A 21,473-nucleotide genomic window follows, 5' to 3' on the forward strand; every position below is an offset into this window, starting at 1 on the left:
GATGCCCCGTTCGGTTCCGCCTCGTCGCCGCCCCGCTCTCCCGCCGCGCAGGGCCGGGGGCAGGGCCCGAGGCTCGGCTCCCCCCGCGCCCCTCATGGCCGCGCCCGCGGCGCCCCGCGGGGCCGCCGGACCGTTGGCGTGGAGACGAGCGGCGCCTCCGCAGGCTCCGCCCTCGCCGCGCGCCCATTGGCGGAGAGCCCGCGGCGGGCGCGCCGCGATTGGCCGGCGGGGCCGTCGCTCCGGGGCGGGGGCGTGGCCGCGCGCGGCGCCCGCTCATTCATTCCCCCCGCGGGCGCGGCGCGGGGGGGCGATGCACCGGCGGGCCCGGGGCCGCCGAGCCCCGCTCCGAGCCCCGGCCCCACGAGCCGCAGCCGCCCCGCGGCCGGCCCGGAGCGCGCGGGCTGGACGGGCGGGGGGCCCCATGGGCCGGGGTTAGCCCGGCGGCGGTGGCAGCGGTAGCGACGGCGGGGGCGATGCGGGCGGCAGGATGCCGCGGCTCCCGGTGAAGAAGCTCCGGAAGCAGCTGAAGCTGCTGCTGCTGCTGGCGCTGCTCACCTCGGCCGCCTGGTTCACCTACCTGCACATCAGCCTGGTGCGCCAGGGCCGCGCCCTGCGCCTCCCCTTCGCCTACGGCAAAGGTAACGGGGGGCGGGGGGTGCCCCCGGCAGCCCTCGGAGCGGGGCTCGGGGGGCCCTGGGGGTCCCCTAGGGGTGGTGGGTGTCCCCCGGCACTCTGGAGCGCCTGGGGTTTGGGGGTCCCCAGGGAGAGCCGGGGGTCCCCCCCGCGCTGTGCTCTCGGGGCATCTGCGGTTTGGGGGTCCCCCAGGGGTTCGGGGGTCCCCCTGCCACGCTGGGGACCCGGAGCACCCCCCCTTTCCAGCGCTGGGTTTCTGTCCCGCGTCACCCGCGTGGGTTTGGGGCGAGCGGGATCCCTCCGTGGGCTCCGCGCCCCGGTGTTGGAGCTTCGGGACGAGGGGACACCCGGGAGGGCCCCCAAACCGGCCGGGACATTCACTGTCCCCCCCTCGAGCCGCTCCGTCCTCATTTTTCCACCCGCTGCCTTGGCTGAGATGACAAAGAGGCCATTTATAGGCGCTCGCCCTGCTGGAAGGGACAATCTCCTCTTTCCCATCCCTTCCCAACGCTCCCATCCTTTCCAACCCTCCCCATCCCATCCCGACACTTTCTCAGCCTGTACTTCTCTGCTGTAAAAACACCAAATTTCCTTTTTTCCTCCCTGCCTCGGGCAGGGTTCCGGGATGCTCCCCCGGGACAGGTGCCCCGGGGCTCGGTTCGTGTCCCTCGCTCCCGGTTTTCCCGGGCCAGGTGTCCCTGGGCTGCCCGGGGAGGCACAAATCCACTCGCAATATTTGCAGGGTGAAACTTGAGCCGCGGCGTTCTTGCCGGGACCGGCCTCGCCCAGCGCGTTTTGTCCTAAAAAAATGAGAAAGGGACGGGATTCGGAGCCCGTGGAGGCAGGGAAAGGCTTTCCCCGGGGGCTCCGAGCCGTCCCGGAGGCTGGCAAAGCCTCCCGGCTGGAAAACCCAAAGTTTCCGAGCGGAGCGGCAGCATGAGCCTGCAGATTTTTGGGCCTTACGGGAAAATCGGGATAATGGGAGCGAGCGAGGCAGGAAATGAGGCTGGGAGGGAGGGACGGGGGGGCACCGGGGGCTGCCGGTTCCCTGCGGGATCCTCCGGGCCGGGAAAGCCGCAGGGGCTGCCCGGTGGTCCCGGGGGGTTTCCCTGGGCTCCCACCGTCATTCCCAGGTGCTTCCCCTGGCCCTGCCTGGGGCAGAGGGGAAATGGCTCGGGATTGGGGTCCCCATCCCTGGGGACAGCAGGGATCGGGGTCCCCGCGGGTGCGGGGGGGAGAGCCGGGGTTTTGCTGCCGGCAGGATGCACAGGGGTGTTCCCAGGTGCTGAGCCTGGCAGGAGCCCATCCCTGCTCTCCCTGTGTGCCCTGCATCCCGGCCGGCTCCTCGGGATGCTCCAGGGGGAAGCCAGAGCTTGTGCAGTGGAAGGGAATGGCTGGGAATGCAAACTGGGAGTGGGGGGAGCTGGGATTTGGTGGAGAACGGGGTGTCTGGGAGGTGGGGAGAGAGATGGGAATGTACTTTGGGTGGGGGAGTGTTGCCCCTTGCACCTTCCCTGGCTGAGGTGTGGAGAGGTGGGGGATTCTCCGGGGAAAGCTGGATCCTGCTGGGATGCTCCTTGCACTGGGATTTTCCAGTGGGCCCCTAAAACCCAGGTGAAGGTGTGGGAAGGGCAGAGTTTAGGTCCCACTTGGCCTTTTTGGACATGAGGTGGTGGAAAGGGGTTGGGGAAGGGTTTGGCCATCTCATCCTGCTGCTGCCAGAGTGGGAGAGGCAGGGAGTGTTTTAGGTGGAAAAACATGGAATGTTTTGTGAAAAAAAACCCCAAAAAATCCCAAATAGGTCATAGGAAATGAACCATATTAAGGAAAAAAAAACTTGTTGCAAGGGTCTGGGGGAAGAGCATCACCCCAAGGGTCTGTGCACCAAGAGGAGTTTGGAGATGACTTTTGGATTTGGCCACCATGAGCCAGGACCTGTCTGTCAGTGCCAGCGGTGCTGCCCGGTTAATTAACAAGGAAAAAGGTTAATTACTCGTTAAACGGGATGTCTGGAGGCTGCAGGTGCAGGGCATGAGGACTTTAGGTAGTTTGGGAGGCTGTGAAGTGGGGAAGACCCAGCCAGGTGGGGCTGGGAGCACAGTGGGATTATCCCAGGGCTCGCCCAGCATTGGAGACACCTGGAGCATCCAGGGGCTGGGCTGGGAGCTGTGCTGGTCCCTGACAAAACACCCCGCCTTTTCCTCATGTTCTCCAAGTAGATAATTACCCTCCTCTGCCTAATTGAGCACACGGATTCCTCACTGGAAATAATGAGGCCATTACGGAGCTCTCCCGGCTGGAAACCGCGGGAGGCAGCGGGCTGGAAACGGGGATGCGCCAGGTGGGGAGGGAAAGGATGGAAAAGGAAGAAAGAACTGCTGGAAAAAGGATAATAAAGCCCTGAAGTGGCTGGCAGTGGGGGTGTGGGGCTGGGGGTTTGCTGGGATTTAGCATGGAGTGAGGTTGGAGGGGTTGGGGGAGCACGGGATGGGTGCTCAAGGGGGATAAAGCCAGTTCAGGGGTGAAGTGGGGCTGTCTCTGCCTGCTGGATATGGCATGGCCTGGGTCACCCCTCTGCCATGGTCCAGAGGGCTCCCAAACCCCCTGATCCCGAGGCAGCCGTGGGATGGATGCTGTGTGTCCTGTCCTGGGCTCTCCTCCCGCCAGGGACCTCTCTTTGGGGAGAGCAGGAGGGAGGAGGTTTGGGATGCTGTGTCCCTCTGGGATCCATCTCTGCAGATGCTTTGATTTTAATTGGGAGCCTGGAATGCTGCAGCCTGCTGTGGGGCTCATCCTTTTTGTCAGGCATGCCGGGAGCAGGTAGGGAAGGGGATGAGAAGAGCCCTTTGAAGATGAAGGGCAGTGGGATTTGGGGCTGGGCTGGGGGCTGCTTTTTCTTCTGCTGGCATCACCCTACTCTCCTATCCCTGCTGGGAAAGGCTTTGGGTGTCACTGGGGTCTTTTTTCCATATGGGAATCCCTTCCCAGACTGCCCCAGGCTCCATGTCCTGCTCCTCTGGGGTGCCTGATGGGGAAAAAAATGGCAACTGCCTGTTTTGGGTTTTTCAAAGGCACAAATGTGTCCCTTCAGAGGCACAAGTGGCTCTGAGCCACCCAGCCTGGCTGTGACCTACCCCCCTTGGCCCCCAGAGGGTCCCCAAAGCTGTCCCTTGGAGCCAGGGGAGGTGAGGGATGGCTTTTCCCAAGCACCAGGAGCTCTTTGCGTTAGTGTTTGGGATCTTTATCCTTCCCAGCACTGCCCTGGATCTCCCCTCCATCCCTTCCCTGTGCCTGCAGCTGGGGCTCTCAGAGCTGCTGCTTGGGAAGGGCTGAGCAGCCCCTGGGGTGTCGGTGGCCTTGGCACTGGCAGGACACAGGGATTTTGGCTGGGTGAGGAGCCAGCTGCTGGAAGAGCCTGGGAAGCTGGAACTGGGATGGTGACCCACAGGCAATGTGGAGCTCAGAGGCTGGAATGAAATGCACCCTAAAATTCCCAGCATTTCACGGTGACCTTCTCCAGAGGCCGCATCCCAGGAAGCCAAATCTTTGTGCTGAGGGCTGTGAGTTGAGCATCATCCCTGCTGGGATGGAGCTGGGTCTCGTGGGAGCTGCCCCAGCTCTTGGTGGGGCTGGGGGGCACTGGATGCACAGTCAGGGAGCCTGGGAGCTGTCCAGTCCTGGGAGGGATTTGAGATGCTGATTGTGAGCCTGGAAGTGCCGGAGCCGCCTCTCCTGGTGGGTGTTTGTCAGCTGGAGCGGTCTCATGGCAGCTCCATCGGCAGCCAGAGCCATTCCGCATCGATTTCCACGGCTCCAGCTGAGAGGGCTGCCACGGAGTGGGAAAACAGCAGCAGAGCAGTGGGGGAGGCAGCAAAAATCCCCCTCGCTGCTCCATTTCCCTCAGCAAGGCAGTGGCAGGTGCCAGCAGAGCCCGAGGGAGGCAGGGCAGCGCTGCCCAGGGACTGCTCCAGTGTCCCCACGGCCCCATTGGTGTCACCAGCTGTCACCCAGCCCCTGCCACCACCCTCTGTCCGGGGGGTTGTGGCAATCCCGTGTTTCTGTGGCACTGACGGGGGGGATCTGTGGTATTGATTCCTTTCTGGGTAATTATAATTACTTAGCACCTCGTTAGGAGGCTCCTGCTGGGATGCTGCTGCTCCCAGGGGGAAATTTTGGGGATGGAACCTCTGGGTTTAAGGAGGGTGCCGCCACCACCTCTGCTGCAGCTGTGTCGGGGTTTAAATGTCACCTCCCCCCCTGCACGTCGCAGGGCTTGGAAAAGGGCCAGGAGAAAAGCCGGCCTGGAAGAAAGGGGCTGTGTTTGGAGCTGGGGAGGAGGAGGCAGGAGGTGGGATGTGAAAGGCTCTCTGTGCTTCCCAGCGGAGTTACGGGGCCGGGATAACGGGATGCGCTTCTCCCATGGGAGGCATCGCTCAGAGCCCTGCCTGGGTCCCTCATGTCCGTGGCCTCCTCCTCAGGATGAGGATCCTGGCTGGAGGCTGCTGTGACTCAGAGCTGCTTTGTGCCATGGTTTGTGCTTCCTGCCCCCTCCTCGCTGCTCCCAAAGCATCAGTGTCAGTCCAGGGAAGAGCTTGTAGTGCTCCCACCCTTCCCTGAGCATCCCCATCCCACAGGCAGCAGGTCCCTGCTTGTCCTCACCTTCCCCTGTCCCTGTCCTGGCCTCTCTGGTCCTTCAGGGAGGCTGGCTGAGGGAATGGACAGCAGTGCTGCTGTGCATCCTGGTGGGATGCTGGGAGGAGCTGGAATCCTTCCTCCTCCTCTTCTCCTGCCTCTGAGCTGCTCCTCCCGCAGGGCTGTTTTTGGGACCCAAGTGGCTCGGGATTTTTGGGAGCAGTGATGCTCATTGGCACAAGGCACTGCCCATCCCCACCCCTCATCCCCATGGCACTGGTTCCCAGGTCCCCACAGCCTGGCCAGAAGCAACTTTACATTATGTAAATTGCCAGGGAATTGCATGGAAGCCCAGAAGCCTTTTCTGGAACGTTGCTGGTGCTTTTTCTCCTCCCTGGATGTGGGAGCTCCTCGGAAGGGATGGGGAGCAAGCAGGGGGCTCGTGGCTTTGGGACCTGAGAGCTCCAAGGATGAGCCTGCCCAGCTTGGATCCACTCCTGGTTTTTACCCACTTTAAATCAAATAATCTCCCACCAGCTCACAGAACTGACATGCAGGAAGGTGAAGCAGGATGGCCACATCCAGCCATCCCTGTGGATGCAGCCAGGGACGCTGCTGGCTCAGGTTGCCACCCAGGGAATTTTGTCCGTGGCAAATCCCACAGGATCCCACGGGAGGCAGGTTTATCTCCTCCGAGGCCGGGAGAGACTCCCTGAGCAGGCAGCACAGAGCCACTCCCAGCTCTGGGCAGGTCCCCTGGCAGCGCTGAGCTCCTCGTGGCCGTGGTGGATGCTGAGATCAGAGCTCTGGGAATGCGGGAATGCCGCTGTCCGTGTGTGCCGCGCTGGCTCCCGTCACCCTCCTGCCCAGGGAAGAGGGATGGCTGCGGGAATGGGGCTGGCCGAGGGGAGGGAGCAGCCTGGGGAGCTGCCAGGAGCGAGCTGGGGCTGCCAGGGGCTGAAGAATGGCCGAGAGCAGAAGAAGGGGCTTTAGAGCTTAATTTCCTGTCCCTGCCGTGGGGATGGGATTTGTGCTGCCATCTCCAAGGAGACGCCGGCTGCGCGGCCGCTGGAATACTAATGGTGAGGGAGGCGTGTGCCGGGGGGCTCCGGGCACCCCCAGCCCCTCCCTGGCTCTCAGGCTCTTCCATTTTGGGGAGTGGGAGCCCCCAGGACTTGCTGGTGGTGGGAAGGAGGGTGTGGAGGCACAGGGACATCTTTCCATACCCTTGGGAATGGGTCCGTGACCCCTTTCCCACAATTCCCATGCTGGGGGGTCACTGCTCGGTGCACCCTCATTGCACGTGTGGGTGGCTGGTTTTTGGGGAGCCACAGGCGTTTGTGGAGGTGGTTCTTGGACACCCACCTCTCCAAGCATTGCCTTGAGCTTCCCTTGGCTCTGGATTGAGCTGTGGATCCCCCTGGGTTTTGGGGATGGCAGAAAAAGAGGATGTTCCCCCCCACAAAGTAACATTTTCCAAGTCTGCCCCGTTGCTTTGGGGGAAGTGGGATAGTTTAAAATTCCCTGCCCAAGGAAAAGGAGCTGCAGAGGGGAGTCAAAAGTTGGGGATAATTAACTCAGCACAGTAACGAAGCTGATGGGTCTGGGAGCAAGGTTTTGATGTGAGTGTGATTTTGAAGAGGGACTTGGTTTGAAGGATGATGTTTGGGGCTGGTGTGCTCTTGGCAGAGCTGCGGGATGCTTCGGGAGAGCTGGGATTTGCAGGGGCAGGAAGCAGGGATGCATCCCTGAGGATGGAAGGGGAGCAACACCCCAACAGCTTATCCCAGCATCTCTTATGTAAAGGGCTGGGAGGTGTGGGGGGTGTAATTAAACCTGCTGCTGCTGCAAAGCTGCTTAGTGCACACGGAATGAGGGGAACTGCAGCCAGGACCCCCCAAGTCACCCCCTTTCCGTGTCCCTGTCCCCCAATTCCAGCAGCTCCCCTTCCCGGTGCTGGGTAGAGCGGTGTTCCCAGAAGAGGTGTGGGTGGGGGGCTGTGGTGTGACCTCCTGTGCTCCCCTGGCAGATGGAGAGAGGCCGGGGGAGGTGACGGATCCCGCGAGGCGGCCGGCGGCCCCGGCGCGGCGCAGGAAGGCCGAGGATTCCAGCGAGAGCCGCGAGGAAGATCCCATGGTAACGGGGTGGGAAGGGGCACTGAGGGCACAGTGCTCCAAGTCTTGTCCAGCTGAGGGGATCCAAGGGTTCCGGGGTACATCTGAACCTCTGGTTGTGCCCAGCAGCCCTCACAGTGGATAAACCCTCTAACATCCCATTGGGATATCCCCCCAGTGTCCCACACTGTGCTCCATGGGCCCTGTCACAGCTTCCCTGGGAAGGGCCCAGCTTCATCTGCTCTGCAGTTCCTGCTTTTCTGCCCAAAGCCACCTGCTCTTGTGGGTTCTGCTTTGTCCTGGACTGGAGAGCCACTAAACCCCCCTTGGAGCTCCAAGCAGGAGGCACTTGGAATTGTAGCCACAGGACACCCTGCTGTCCCTGTCCAGCAGGTCACCAATGCCCTGCTGAAGTCCCTGCTGTCCCTGTCCAGCAGGTCACCAATGCCCTGCTGAAGTCCCTGCTGTCCCTGTCCAGCAGGTCACCAATGCCCTGCTGAAGGCCCTGCTGTCCCTGTCCAGCCTGTTGTCACCAAGAGGCCTCACAGCAGGGCAGCCAGGTGGGATGGCAGGGGGGGGAAGCCACAGGGTGTTCCCTTATCCCAACAGTGGGTCACTCCTCAGAAATAAGGGACAGATGGACAAAGGAACCTCAGGTGCCCAGAGGAGGCACAGCAGGCTGGTGCTGGGTAAGGACAGAGGGCACAGCAGGAATTGCATCCTGGCTTTTCCTGGGAGGAGGGAGAATCCCTTCAGTGAGCCTGGCACAAAACTCTCCCTGTGAGGTCTTCCAAGGGCACTGCTCCCTCCTCCAGGGCTCTAATGAGTTTGTTTAGGCAGTTTGCTAATTGTTTCCCTGGCACTGTGCATCCAAATGGGCTGTGCTGTGGTGACAGTGCTGTGCCTGCCCTGGGGGGTGGAGGAAGAGGGGGATGATGCTCTGAGGAAGAGGGGAATGCTCTAGAGGGGCCCCAGAAGTACCTGGCTCTTCCTTGTCAGCCATCGTCGAGCTGGGGGCAGGTAAATGCTCACTTAATCTCTGAATTACGAGATACAAGCAATGGGATTAACCTAATCCCCTTTAAAGGAAGAGGGAGAGTGGAGAGGCATCCTGCTGCCTCTGCTCAGGATGTAGAGATGACCTCTGTGCTTTTAGAGAGAGGGCCCAAAATTCCAACAGCCCCCAAGACTGGCCAAACATTTTGGATGAACAGAAAACTCACTGTTTTGGAGCAGTTTTGGCAGAGGGAGGGAAACAAGTTTAGCTGGAACATTTTGAAACTGCTGCCTGGGACACCTTGCCAATATTTTTGTGCCTCCTCCTGCTTTTCTTTTGCCGTGAGCCGTGAAATCTTTTGCCTTGGTTAGGCAAGGCTCAGAATGAGGTGTTTAGATCGTGGAATCCTGGAATGGTTTGGGTTGGATCTTAAAGCCCCTCCAGTTCCAGCCCCTGCCATGGGTGAGGACACCTTCCACTAGCCCAGGTTGCTCCGAGCCCTGTCCAGCCTGGCCTTGAGCTTTTCCAGGGATGGGGCAGCATGTGACAGAGATGCCCAGAGCCATCCCACCAGCACAGGACGTGCTGGCCCTGCTCAGCCATGCCATCTCTCCCTCTCTGTGCCTCCGCAGAGCGACGGGCAGGATGTGGATGGCTGGTTTTCCAGAGGCCAGCGCTCCAACCCAGCCAGCACCCACCCCAAACTCAACCTGACCAAGCAGGCCTTGCCCTGGAACGAGCAGGTGGGTGTGGGCAGCAGCCCGGGAGGGCATGGAGGAGGAGGAGGAGCCCCCACTCAGCTGCCTCTATTCTCCCACAGTACAAAGGGAAGGCAAACCTGCACGTCTTCGAGGACTGGTGCGGCGGGGCCGTGAGGCACCTGAGGAAGAACCTCCACTTCCCGCTCTTCCCGCATGTGAGTCCCGGCACCGGCGCTCAGGGCTTGGTGCGAGGGTCCAGCTGTCCCTCCCTGGGTCCCCGCTGCTCCTCCTCAGGACCTTGGCTGGCAGGGTTTGGCTTGGGGAGGTGATGGGGCCCGCTCTGTGGGTGTGGGAGGCCGGGATGCCGTGGAGGAGGTGATCCACGCCCGTCTCCTCGGCAGACCCGCACCACGGTGAAGAAGCTGGCTGTGTCCCCCAAGTGGAAGAACTACGGGCTGAGGATTTTTGGCTACATCCATCCCTTCAAGGATGGTGAGTGACAGAGTGTGGCCTTCCCCCCGCCACGCAGCAATGTGGAGATGCTGTGTCCTTGCCCTTGCTGGCCACAGGAGGACAGAAAGGCTCTTGGAATGGCCCCCAAATCCTGGCTCCTGGGCAGGAGGGCCCTTCTGGAGCAAAGCCCCTTTTTCCTGTGGCTTTGAAGGGAGACAAAGCCCTGATCCCATCCAGGACAGAGCCATGACATGAGGTCTGGGGGTGCCCCATTCTTGTTCCCCATCTCCCCACGAGGCAGCCCGTGCCACCAGGGTCCCTGTGTCCCTCCTGGTGACCCTCTCCATGGCTCTCTGCAGGGGATTTCCAGTTTTCTGTGGCTTCAGATGACAACTCAGAGTTCTGGCTCAGCTCTGACGACAGTCCCTCCAATTCCCGACTGGCTGCATTTGTGGGCAAGGTATGGCACCACCTCTGCCTTGCCCTGCTCCACGGGGAGGGATCCGTGTGTGACTGTGCTGGGGGCAGCTCTCCTGCCCCTCTGCTCCTTTGGGAATGCCAGGCTGTTTCAGCCTGCTCCCATCCCTGGCCAGGCCTGGCTTGGCTTCCAAGGGAGCCCCTTGGTCCCTTCTTGCTTGGAGCTGCCACAGACCAGGAGATTTAACATTTATTCCTGGATTTTCTCGGGGTTAATTCCTTTAATGGGAAGCTGGTGGGCTCTGGTGTGGTGTCCTGCTGCTCTCATGCTCCTCCTTCCTTCCTTCCTTGCCAGCTGGGCACCGAGTGGACGGCGCCAGGGGAGTTCACCAAGTTCAGCTCGCAGGTCTCCAAGCCCCTGCGGTGAGTGTGTCCAGGGGATCATCCCCTGGGGATGGAGTCTGGCACCTCTCACCTCCCTGGGCCGTGGTCCTTTCCCAAAAGGCACGTGGGGCTGGGCTGGACCCCAGATCCATGGTTTGAAGGGGCAGGTGACGAGGTGGGGATGTCACAATGTCCCCCCAATCCCATAAAAGCCCTCAGCAGTGGGATGGGGAGCAGACACCCTCCTCAGCTCCCTGTCTCCTTGCCTCAGGAAGGTTTTACCCACCCGTGGGCAGGACAGGGAGGCTTTCCCAGGCTGGCCTGGGCTCTGACAGCTGTGTCCCCTCCCTGCAGCCTCATGTCCTCCCGACGTTACTACTTTGAGCTGCTGCACAAGCAGGACGACCGGGGCTCGGACCACGTGGAAGTTGGGGTGAGTGAATGCCCACCCCCCCATGCCAGGCTCCTTCCAGGACCAGGGAGCCATGCCAGGACTTTTCCCATGTGTGTCCCCCAGTGCTTTATCCTGGAGCAAAGCCACTTTCCCCCTCCCATGGCTGCCAGTGGGAACAAGTCAGTGTCACTGTTTCCCTGGTTATTCCAGCACTGGGATGCTTGGAGTGCTGTTCTGCTTTCCTGCTGGTGGTCTTTGGGCAGCTGAAGGCCTTGCCATGGACTCCCATGGGCAGGAAGAGCCCAGACAGGCAGATCCCACCTTGCTGGCTGCATCCCAGCGGTGGGAGAGAGGTGGCCGAGGCAATGGAGCCATTCTCTGTTTCCTTCTTTTCCCCCTTGGAATTACCATGGGTTTCAAATCTGAACTTGCCTGCCTTGGCAGCACAGCCCTGGCAAAGCCTGGAGCGTGTGTCAGGGGCTCAGGCTGGCTGAGGGCAAGATGTTGGCTCGTTAGCAAAGGTTTCCTTTCTCCCAAGAACTCATTAATCACTGGAATCAAACTGGTGCCAGCAAAGCATCAGGGAGGCCAGCTACACCCCTTCCTTGCTGGCTGCCTCCCTCCCTCCCTCCCTCCTCCCCATCCCCTCTATCCGACAAGATCTGCGTTTCTTTGGGCAAAAACAAGAAGTGGGGAAAACAAATAAATGGGGGAGATGTTTCTGAGATGGGATGTTTTTGCTGGAGGGAGAGAGCGAAGCCTTTTGGCCGTGCAGAAAAACCTCTCAGCTGTGCAGAGACAACAACAACAACAAGATCCACAACAAAAGCAGGACCCTGATGTGTCTCGCCCCCGGGGCATTGAAGGGCTTGTCCCGACAAGGGCTCCAGACTGGCTTTTAAAATGCTGCAGTTAAATCAGGGCAGGCATCTCTGGAGACCCTCTTAAATCAAGGCAAACTCTTCTTTATAAAGCACTGGAGTGAGGAAAGGAGCACTTTGGTCACAGACTTGTGACAGTCCCAGAGGGAACCAGCATGAGGCTGTACCCTACCCACACGAGCCTTTCCCTCTCCAGCCCTGCAGGGATCCCTGCTAATCCCAAACCCTGTAGGAAAATGGGGCAGGATCAGCCCTCTCTCTTGCTCCTCTTCTGCAGGGAAGTTCCTGGATGCTGTGCACAGGGAGAACCCATCCTGGGGTGCTGGGGTTGGGCAGCTGCATCCTGACCCCTGCCACCCACGCGCTCATTCCCCATCTCCTTTTATTTTTTCCCAGTGGCGAGTTTTCCTGCCCAGCCTGAAGTTTGAGGTGATTGACTCCTCCTACATCTCCCTGTACACAGGTAAGGGCCAGGTGCCTCCTGTAGCCACAGCCAGCGGGCTCTCCAGGGGCTGCATGTGCTGGGAGAGATGGGAAGGAAAGCAGAACCTGGGAAATTGGGTCCCGGGGGGACATCTCAGCCTCTGAATCCCCCCCTTGGATTTCTGTGTGGTGTAAGGAGGGATGCAGGGACTGCAGTGGGTAGGATTGATGCTGGGAGCAAGATGAGATGCTGCTAAAAATGGGATGTGGAGTCAACGCAGCGTGGAAGCGCAGCGCTGCTGGTGCTCCAGCCTCGTCCTGCCTGCCAAGACCCCTCAGGCTCCGGGGCCTGGCCCTGAGTTACGAGGAGCTGTCGTGGAAGTGGGGATGGATGGCAGAAGGTTTAATTAAATCTATAGATCTTCTGCTTCCTGCCCCTGCCCTGGCAGCAGGAGAGGCCGTGATGGATGGGTCCTGGCCTGACGGAGCGGGAGCGGCCATCACTGCTCTCGGGGAGGTGTCGATAAGGAGGAGGGGGCAGGCAGCAGGCAGGATCACGGGGGAGAAGAGGGATGAGGGGTGCCAGTGGTGCTGATGCAGGTGCCTGTGAGATGGATGGTGTGCAGATAAATCCCTGTCCCTCAGCACCGGCTCTTCCTGCTCCTCCTTCCTGCTTCCTGGCTCCCTCAGACCCAGCAGCACCCTGAGGCAAAGCCCCTGGGGAGCCCCTCCCTGCTGGGGGCTGCCAGCAGCAGGCACAGCTCCGTCCTCTCGGTCCTCTCGGTCCTCTCGGTCCTCTCGGTCCTCTCGGTCCTCTCGGTCCTCTCGGTCCTCTCGGTCCTCTCGGTCCTCTCGGTCCTCTCGGTCCTCTCGGTCCTCTCGGTCCTCTCGGTCCTCTCGGTCCTCTCGGTCCTCTCGGTCCTCTCGGTCCTCTCGGTCCTCTCGGTCCTCTCGGTCCTCTCCTTCCTCTCCTTCCTCTCCTTCCTCTCCTTCCTCTCCTTCCTCTCCTTCCTCTCCTTCCTCTCCTTCCTCTCCTTCCTCTCCTTCCTCTCCTTCCTCTCCTTCCTCTCCTTCCTCTCCTTCCTCTCCTTCCTCTCCTTCCTCTCCTTCCTCTCCTTCCTCTCCTTCCTCTCCTTCCTCTCCTTCCTCTCCTTCCTCTCCTTCCTCTCCTTCCTCTCCTTCCTCTCCTTCCTCTCCTTCCTCTCCTTCCTCTCCTTCCTCTCCTTCCTCTCCTTCCTCTCCTTCCTCTCCTTCCTCTCCTTCCTCTCCTTCCTCTCCTTCCTCTCCTTCCTCTCCTTCCTCTCCTTCCTCTCCTTCCTCTCCTTCCTCTCCTTCCTCTCCTTCCTCTCCTTCCTCTCCTTCCTCTCCTTCCTCTCCTTCCTCTCCTTCCTCTCCTTCCTCTCCTTCCTCTCCTTCCTCTCCTTCCTCTCCTTCCTCTCCTTCCTCTCCTTCCTCTCCTTCCTCTCCTTCCTCTCCTTCCTCTCCTTCCTCTCCTTCCTCTCCTTCCTCTCCTTCCTCTCCTTCCTCTCCTTCCTCTCCTTCCTCTCCTTCCTCTCCTTCCTCTCCTTCCTCTCCTTCCTCTCCTTCCTCTCCTTCCTCTCCTTCCTCTCCTTCCTCTCCTTCCTCTCCTTCCTCTCCTTCCTCTCCTTCCTCTCCTTCCTCTCCTTCCTCTCCTTCCTCTCCTTCCTCTCCTTCCTCTCCTTCCTCTCCTTCCTCTCCTTCCTCTCCTTCCTCTCCTTCCTCTCCTTCCTCTCCTTCCTCTCCTTCCTCTCCTTCCTCTCCTTCCTCTCCTTCCTCTCCTTCCTCTCCTTCCTCTCCTTCCTCTCCTTCCTCTCCTTCCTCTCCTTCCTCTCCTTCCTCTCCTTCCTCTCCTTCCTCTCCTTCCTCTCCTTCCTCTCCTTCCTCTCCTTCCTCTCCTTCCTCTCCTTCCTTCTCCACTTCAGCCCCACCCCAGCCAGCTGCAGGGACACGTTTGGGAAGCCTTTCCCTGCCAAAAGAAGTAGAATTTGGGGCTTGGGAAGGAGGATCCTGCTTCCCTTTGGCTCTGCAGCAGGGAAGGCAGCACCCATGGGAGGCAGCTTGGAGCATGGCCGAGGTGACGGGAGCAGGGTGACCTCCTGTGGAAGCCTGGGGGCTGCTTGGTGGCCAAGGGTGACATGCCACCCTCATCCCTGAGTAGGAGGCAAACCAGCTCACATTGCAGGTACCTGCAGGAAGGACATCCAAGGTTTAACCCCTGTGTGTCCTTAGGAGTTAACAGCCCTGAGTGTTCCCTCCTTTTTGAGGCCACGGTAATCGGAGCAGGAGGCCTGGCTGGGATCAGCCATGCCCTCATCCTGTCCTCATTAGTGGATGCAATAATCATTAAGCTGATTAGTCACAGGGTCTCTGAGATGGCTGGGAGGGCAACATTGCCTTCCCTGGGAGCGGGAGGGATTGGGAAAGGCCCCTTGGAGGATGCTCCGGTGTGCCCGGGGGCTCAGCCTGGCCCTGGCCCGCAGATGAGTCGTCCCTGAAGATGAACCACGTGGAGCACATCCCGCAGACCTTGGCCAGCCACAGCGGGAGCCACCTCTGGGAGGCCCAGCAGGACGAGCACGGCGCCGACATGCTCAAGGCCGACCCCAGGGACACGTTCTTCCTCAGTGAGTGCCCGAGGGTGCATCCATGCTGATCCCCTCAGGGGTCTGGGGGAGGAGAAAGGCCGCTGTGGGCAGCTGGGCCATCCCTGCCATCCTCTGCCCATCTCTTGAGCGGGGGCAGCTCTGCTGGGGTCTGTGGGGACACGTTGGGATGCTTTGGGCTTCTCCACAGCCCCTGCCATCGAGGCGTCCCGCGTGGAGAACGTGCTGGTGCCCTGTGCCTACAGCCCCACCTACGTGGTGAAGGACTTCCCCATCGCCCGCTACCAGGGCCTGCAGTTCGTAAGTGTCTCCCTGGGGACATGGCAGAGCCCAGGGCAGGGATGTTCCCTGGGTAAAATCCAGCAGGAAGCATCCCATGCTGGAGGGTCGGGCTCAGCTTGCACGGCTCAGCCGAGAGGGTTGGGGTTAAATCCCTGTGTTTGAGGTGCTGGGGGTCACTTTGGTGTTGGTGGTGGCCTCGGGTCCCCAACTCCTTGGGGTGACATGGCACCATCTACCCCCCAGGTCTACCTCTCGTTCGTGTATCCCAACGACTTCACACGCCTCACTCACATGGAGACGGAGAACAAGTGCTTCTACAGGGAGTCCCCCCTCTACCTGGAAAAGTAGGTACTGGGGGCCAGGATTTTGGGGTGCTGTGCAGAGGGGGCTGATGTCAGCAGTGCTGAGATAACACATGTCCCTGTCCCCCATGGAAGGGCCACCCCAGGCTGGCTCTTTCCCCATCTCCCAGGCATGCAGCAGCTTGAGTGCTGGCAGTGCTCCTGGATGTGGGAACCTCCTCACCCTCCCTCTCCATCCCCAGGTTTGGGTTCTACAAGTACATGAAGATGGATGAGGAGGAGGAGGATCCGCGGCAGCGAGCGTTTCTCTTCCTTGGCCCTGACAGTGAGTCACCGGCACCGCTGGGCACGGGGCCGAGCTCCCGGCGTCCTCGCTGCTGGCAGCTCGTCCCCTCCGAGCTGTGGCTCATTGGAGGGACTCCAGCAGTGCCAGAGGCTGCAGGAGGGCTGGGCTGTGCAGAGCAGCATCCCTCGGAGCACCCCTCCAAGCATTCTGCTTGGCATGGCAACAGGGCGGTGCGGGCTGTGGGAAGCAGGACACTGGATTGGGATTTGTGCTCCCTCCAACGTGTTTTGGGTTGGCCTCGGCAGTGGGCAGCAGGAACCAGACCCAGTGTGGAGTCTGGGGATGTCCGTGGAGCCTGAGGCTGCTCCTGGGGAACCAGAGGCTGTTCAGAGCTTGCCTTGATCAATTTGCAGTTTGGCAAAGCCCTGGCAGGTCGGGTTTGCACCTGGATTAATTGGGATTGGTGCCAAGATCTGGGGTGGGGATAAGTGGCAGCAACTGGAGCTGCCAGCCCTGCTGGGTGTCCCTGTGTGGGCATCCCCTGGTGCCCCAGCTCTGCTCCCTCCCCTCAGCCACTCACAGGTTCCTCTCCTGCTGGGATCAGGCTCTGCCTCCTTGTCTTGGCCTCAGGGTATTAATCTCTGCCTTCACTCTCTAGATTTCCTGGACGATGAGGAGGAGGAAGAGGAAGGAGTGGACAGCCCTGAGCCCACAGACACCCGTCCTGAGGCCAAGGAGCAGAGCTTTGGGCCGGCACCCAGAGCCCAAGGGAAGGATCCCGCGCCGGTCACCGGGGCTTACGGAGATGACCTGGACTATTACAGCTTCCGCCGGCAGCGGGGCCGGGCGCGGGCCGGGGCGGGCACCCCCGGGCAGCTGGGGACGTGGGGCACAGCCAGCCCGCCGGCCGCTCTCCTGGGGGATCCCGCGCCAGAGCGCGGCCCGGCCCGGGCGCTCCGTTGGCTGCCCCAGGACGAGGGTGAGGAGGATGAGCTGGGGCTGCCGGCGTCTCCAAAGCACCGCGGCCTCCAGCCCCACCTCTCCGCGCCCATCTTTGGTGGCAAAGCCAAAACGCCAGGTCCCAGCAGGCCAGCAGCTCCCAGCGAGGACAAGAAGGCCCGGAAAACCCAGGAGAAGGTCTACGTGACCCGGCTGCAGCCCGGGAAGCGCAAAGCCCCGGCCCAGGAACCGGCCTTCCCCGGCATTTTCCTGCATCCAAAGCCTGTGAAGAGAGTCCACCTCCGCTCCAGGACCCCGCAGAAACATCCCATCACCCCCAGCAAGCTCCGGGCCGTCCCTGGCCGCCGGAGCCCCTGGCTCCTGAGCAACATCTCCAAGGAGAGGGACCCTGCCAGGCGGAAGAACGGCAGGAGGTGGGAGCGGCCGCCCAAGCAGCGGGTGCTGCCCGGCCTCCTCGCCCTGGGGACCGAGGGGCTCTTCAGCCACGAGGACACGACCCCTGCTCCGGGCAGGACAGCAGCCACTGCCGACTACAACTCATCCGAGGCCACCCGCTCCGAGGGGACGAGGGTGACATCCTTCCTGAAGGTGTCGGAGACAACGGCGTCGCAGCAGGAGGAGGGAAAGGGCCAGGAGGAGGAGGAGGATGAGGAGGAAGAGGTGTCGGACTATTCCTACGAGGCGGGGGAGCTGCAGCAGGGCTGGCTGGAGGACTCCATCAACTGGCAGCGGACGTTCAGCGTCAGCTCCGTGGACTTCGAGCTGCTGCGCTCCGACTGGAACGACCTGCGCTGCAACGTGTCGGGAAACCTGCAGCTGGCTGAGAGCGAGGTGGTGGACGTGGTGGCCCAGTACATGGAGAGGCTCAACGAGAAGAACGGGGGGTACGGAGGGAGCGGGACGCGGGCGGGAATTCAAGGAGTGGGTCCTGGATTGCAGGAAGCAGAGCTCAGGATGATGGTGATTTTAAGGCTTCTCTTTTCCCGGCAGGATCTACACCCTCCTGAGGATCATCAACGTGGAGAAGCGGCGGGACACGGCGCGGGGGAACCGCTACCTGCTGGAGCTGGAGCTGGCGGAGCGGGGCCAGCGCACGGTGCGGCTCTCCGAGTACGTCTACGTCCTCCTGCACCAGGGCAAGCAGGACGACAGCGCCGAGGCCAACCCCGACGGGCTGGCCCTGGGGGCCACCGAGCCCCAGCCCAGTGCCTGGAGCATCCTCTATGGAAAATCCGTCCTCTGCCGGCCGCTGCGGCTCAGCTGGAGGCAGGATGTCATGGTGCACTTCGTGGTGCCGGGTAGGTGACGGCAGGACGCGTGGGATGAGGGTGTCAGCTCTCCTCAGAAGGGATTGGTTTGGCTGCGGGGAGGTGCTGAGGGTCCCCCCACGAGCCTGAGGGATGTGTCTCCGGCAGTGAAGAACCAGGCCCGCTGGGTGCAGCAGTTCATCTCGGACATGGCCGGCCTCTACGGGGCCACGGGGGACGCCAACTTCAACGTCATCCTGGTGGACTTTGACAGCGAGGACATGGATGTGGAGAAGGCCCTGCGGGATGCTCGGCTGCCCCGGTAACTGCCAGCCTGCAGCCTCGGGGTCTGGGGGGCTCCCTGCGGTGGGACAGGTGTTCACACAACCTGCTGTTCCTTCCCCACCTGCTGCCCTTTCCCTCCTCCTCATTTCTGGGCATTTAAATTACTTTTCCATTTGGGGATTTGGGGGTGCAGAAACTTGACTCTATGTGGGGACCCTCATCTTGAGCTGTAGCACCTGGGCCTTCCTGAGAAGACATCTTTCCCCATGCTGGTGGTTCCTGTCCCCTCCTGGCTGTGTCCCTGTCTGTCCCCAGTGCTGCCTGACTGTCCTCTCTCCCCAGGTTCCAGTACCTGCGGCGCACGGGGAATTTCGAGCGCTCTGCCGGGCTCCAGGCTGGTGTGGACATGGTGGAGGTGAGCAGGGACAGAGACCAGCTCTGGCTGTGGCTTCTCTCCCGGGGCTCTTCGTCTCTGATTGCCCTGACCTGTGTCTGTCCCCTCCCAGGACGAGCACAGCATCGTGTTCCTGTGCGACCTGCACATCCATTTCCCTGCCAACATCCTGGACAGCATCCGCAAGCACTGCGTGGAGGGGAAGCTGGCCTACGCTCCCATCGTCATGAGGCTGAGCTGTGGCAGCTCCCCCCGGGAGCCCAACGGTGAGCAGGGACCCCATTCCAGCTGGGAGCACCCCAAAACCAGGCCACCACCTGGTGCACCTCTGCAGGAGGTGGCACAGATGGGGGATGGACCTGTGGTGGGAAGAGGGGATGGGATGGGGAATCCCTGAGGCTCCCAGGTGGTGGGGAGAGCACAGAGGGGATGAGATGGGCTTTTGGGGGTGCCCCCACCCCTCACCTCATTGCTCCCCCTCTCCAGGCTACTGGGAGGTGAACGGCTTCGGCCTCTTCGGCATCTACAAGTCGGACTTTGACCGCGTGGGAGGGATGAACACGGAGGAGTTCCGGGACCGCTGGGGCGGGGAGGATTGGGAGCTCCTGGACAGGTGAGCCTGGGGGTCCTGCAGCCCCTAAACCCCCGGGAGCAGGGTCGGCCACATGGATTTGGGCGCATCCAGCAAGCTGGCTGGGGGCTGGATGAGGGGGTGGCGAAGGGGAAAACTTCCCTTTGGGAAAGCCAAGCCACCTGTCCATCCATCCAGAGCTTTGTCCCTCTGTCTGTCCATTTCTTGAGCCCTACCACTTCTTTACTCCATCCCCTGAGCCCTGTCCCTTTATCCCTCTGTCTCTTGAGCCACATCCCTCTTCCCTTCATCTGCAGGGAGCCCTCTCCTCCATCCCTGATCCTCATCCATCCATCCATCCATCCATCCCTGAGCCCTATCCCTCTATCCATCAATCCCCTGAGCCCAATCCCTCTATCTATCCATCCCTGAGCCCTGTCCCTCTATCCATCAATCCCCTGAGCCCTATCCCTCTATCCATCAATCCCCTGAGCCCTGTCCCTCTATCTATGAATCCTTGAGCCCTGTCCCTCCATCCCTGAGCTCCGTCCCTGTGTCCCTGCATCCCTGAGCTCCGTCCCTGTGTCCCTGCATCCCTGAGCTCCGTCCCTGTGTCCCTCCATCCCTGAGCTCCGTCCCTGTGTCCCTCCATCCCTGAGCTCCGTCCCTCCATCCGCAGGGTGCTCCAGAGCGGGCTGGAGGTGGAGCGCTTGCGCCTCAGGAACTTTTACCACTACTACCACTCCAAGCGCGGCATGTGGAACACCCGCAGCAAGAAGCCCTCCAAGGACTAGTGCCCGAGCCCAGCCCGTGGCCACCGACCCCTGGCACCTGCCTGTCCCCACCACCACAGCCACCGTGCCAGCACGGGGGGCACCCACGCCGGCCGCGCTTTCCTGGGCAGGGGGAGCGGGGAGGGCCATGGCGGTGGTTTTGTTCTTAAGGGTCTGATTTAGTCAGCAATGAATTCATTAACTCCTTAGTGCCGGTGGGTCCAGAGGGCTTTGCTGGGTCCTGGAGGGCCGTGCCAGGCTGGGGACACTGGAGGTGGAGTTGGGACATCCAGGATCCCTTTGCAGCCCCTTTCCTGCGTTGCCCCTCCCTGAAATACCCAGTACCTCATCCCCGTGTTAGGCTGGGGAGCTGAGCTTTGGGGGGGCTAAGAACCCACTGGGGCTGCCCAAACCCTCCTGTTCCCCTTCCAGGAGCCACGGAGGGAAGGGGAGGTCTGGCACTGGGGACATGCTGTGGGTGGGGGGCAGAGCCCTGAGGCTGGCACTGCCCATGCCAGGGGGGCTGGGCTGGGGGGGACAGGCAGAGCCTGGAGCAGGTACGGGCAGATGACATTTCCAAGCTAATTTCTGTGAAATTATGAGGTAGGAAGCTGTTTTCAGGAAGTTTTTGTCTGTTTGGTTTGGTCTTTTTTTTATTCTTAAAAAATTAAAATCAATGTCTTGGCTGAGATTTCCCTCTGCTCCATCACCCCCACACCTGGACAGGGATGCAGAACGTGGAAGCCAGGTTGGCCTTTGTCCCCTGGTCCCCGAGGGTCCCCTCTCTGTGGTGGGAGTGGGCAGCAGCGTTCCGTGCTGTTTCCATGCGAGGAGGAGGAGGAGGCAGCACCCTGTTTGATGCCAGGCCACACGCCCGGGCTTGCTGAGCCTCCACCCCACACCTGGGCTCCACCCAGCTCCAGGCGGGGCTGCCCTGGTTCCCTGTGCTCCTGCATGTCCTGGCACACTTGTCCCTGCCCGCCCCTGTCCCAGCCCTGTGCTGTGTCTGTTCGTGGTGGGTGTCTCGAGGGTTGTGTCGTGTCCCACCTGCTACAGGCCCCTGTCTCTCAAATCCCCTGGGCTTCTCCTTGAAATAATCTTAGAGTTTCCCCCCAGGTGTTTCATTCCCCATTTGCATCTCCCAGGCTCACTCCGAGCATCCCGAGTTTGAGGTGAGGGTGGAAAAGGGGAGCTCAGCCACCCAGTGCCATCAGCAAACCGCCAAGCTGGGGGCTTTTTTGTCCCAAATTTGGTAGCTGTGGCCCCAGGCTCTGTTGGGAAGGGATCATCCTGGCAGGCAGGAGTTGTTTCTCCCCTCTCCTTGCCCTGCTCCCTGTTTTTTTGCAGCACTTTGGGAACGCTTTGTTGTGGGTGAGGGCTGTGCCCGCTGCGCTGGGAGCTGCTCTGTGGCTGGGCAGAGCGGGTGGCCTCACGGCCCCCGGGCCACCAGTCCTATCCCAAAACCAGCCTGGCCTTAGGCACAGCTTTTCCAGCAGCTTCCCAGCCAGGAGAGCTCCAAAAGCCACCACCATCAGAGCGGGCACTGGGCCCAGCCAAATCCAGAGCTGCTGCTGGTGCTGGGAGGGACTGGTGCCAGCAGTGCCAGCCCCACTGGTGCTGGGGACAGTTTGGGGCCAGCTGATGGTGTCTGCCTGGGACAGGGCCAGCAGCACAGTGCCAGAGGGTTTGTTTCTCCAGTGGTGGCTGAGCCGTGGGCACG

At 61.2% G+C, this 21,473-nt stretch overlaps 1 protein-coding gene across 1 annotated transcript; it reads left to right on the top strand.

Annotated features, from left to right (window-relative positions):
* Positions 1–273: 273 nt before the first annotated feature.
* B4GALNT4 (beta-1,4-N-acetyl-galactosaminyltransferase 4) lies at positions 274–20,444 on the top strand. Its single transcript, XM_064425732.1, has 20 exons — positions 274–638; positions 7,295–7,401; positions 9,009–9,119; positions 9,197–9,292; positions 9,479–9,569; positions 9,890–9,990; positions 10,303–10,370; positions 10,686–10,764; positions 12,003–12,069; positions 14,531–14,674; positions 14,844–14,953; positions 15,179–15,279; positions 15,480–15,562; positions 16,182–17,367; positions 17,474–17,781; positions 17,899–18,052; positions 18,358–18,430; positions 18,522–18,675; positions 18,896–19,022; positions 19,660–20,444. Exons 1-20 carry the CDS (start codon positions 488–490, stop codon positions 19,772–19,774), a joined length of 3,426 nt encoding a protein of 1,141 aa, XP_064281802.1. The 5' UTR covers positions 274–487; the 3' UTR covers positions 19,775–20,444.
* Positions 20,445–21,473: the final 1,029 nt, after the last annotated feature.

The sequence above is a fragment of the Passer domesticus genome, chromosome 6, assembly GCF_036417665.1.
Source record: "Passer domesticus isolate bPasDom1 chromosome 6, bPasDom1.hap1, whole genome shotgun sequence".
In the NCBI taxonomy this organism is placed as follows: domain Eukaryota; kingdom Metazoa; phylum Chordata; class Aves; order Passeriformes; family Passeridae; genus Passer; species Passer domesticus.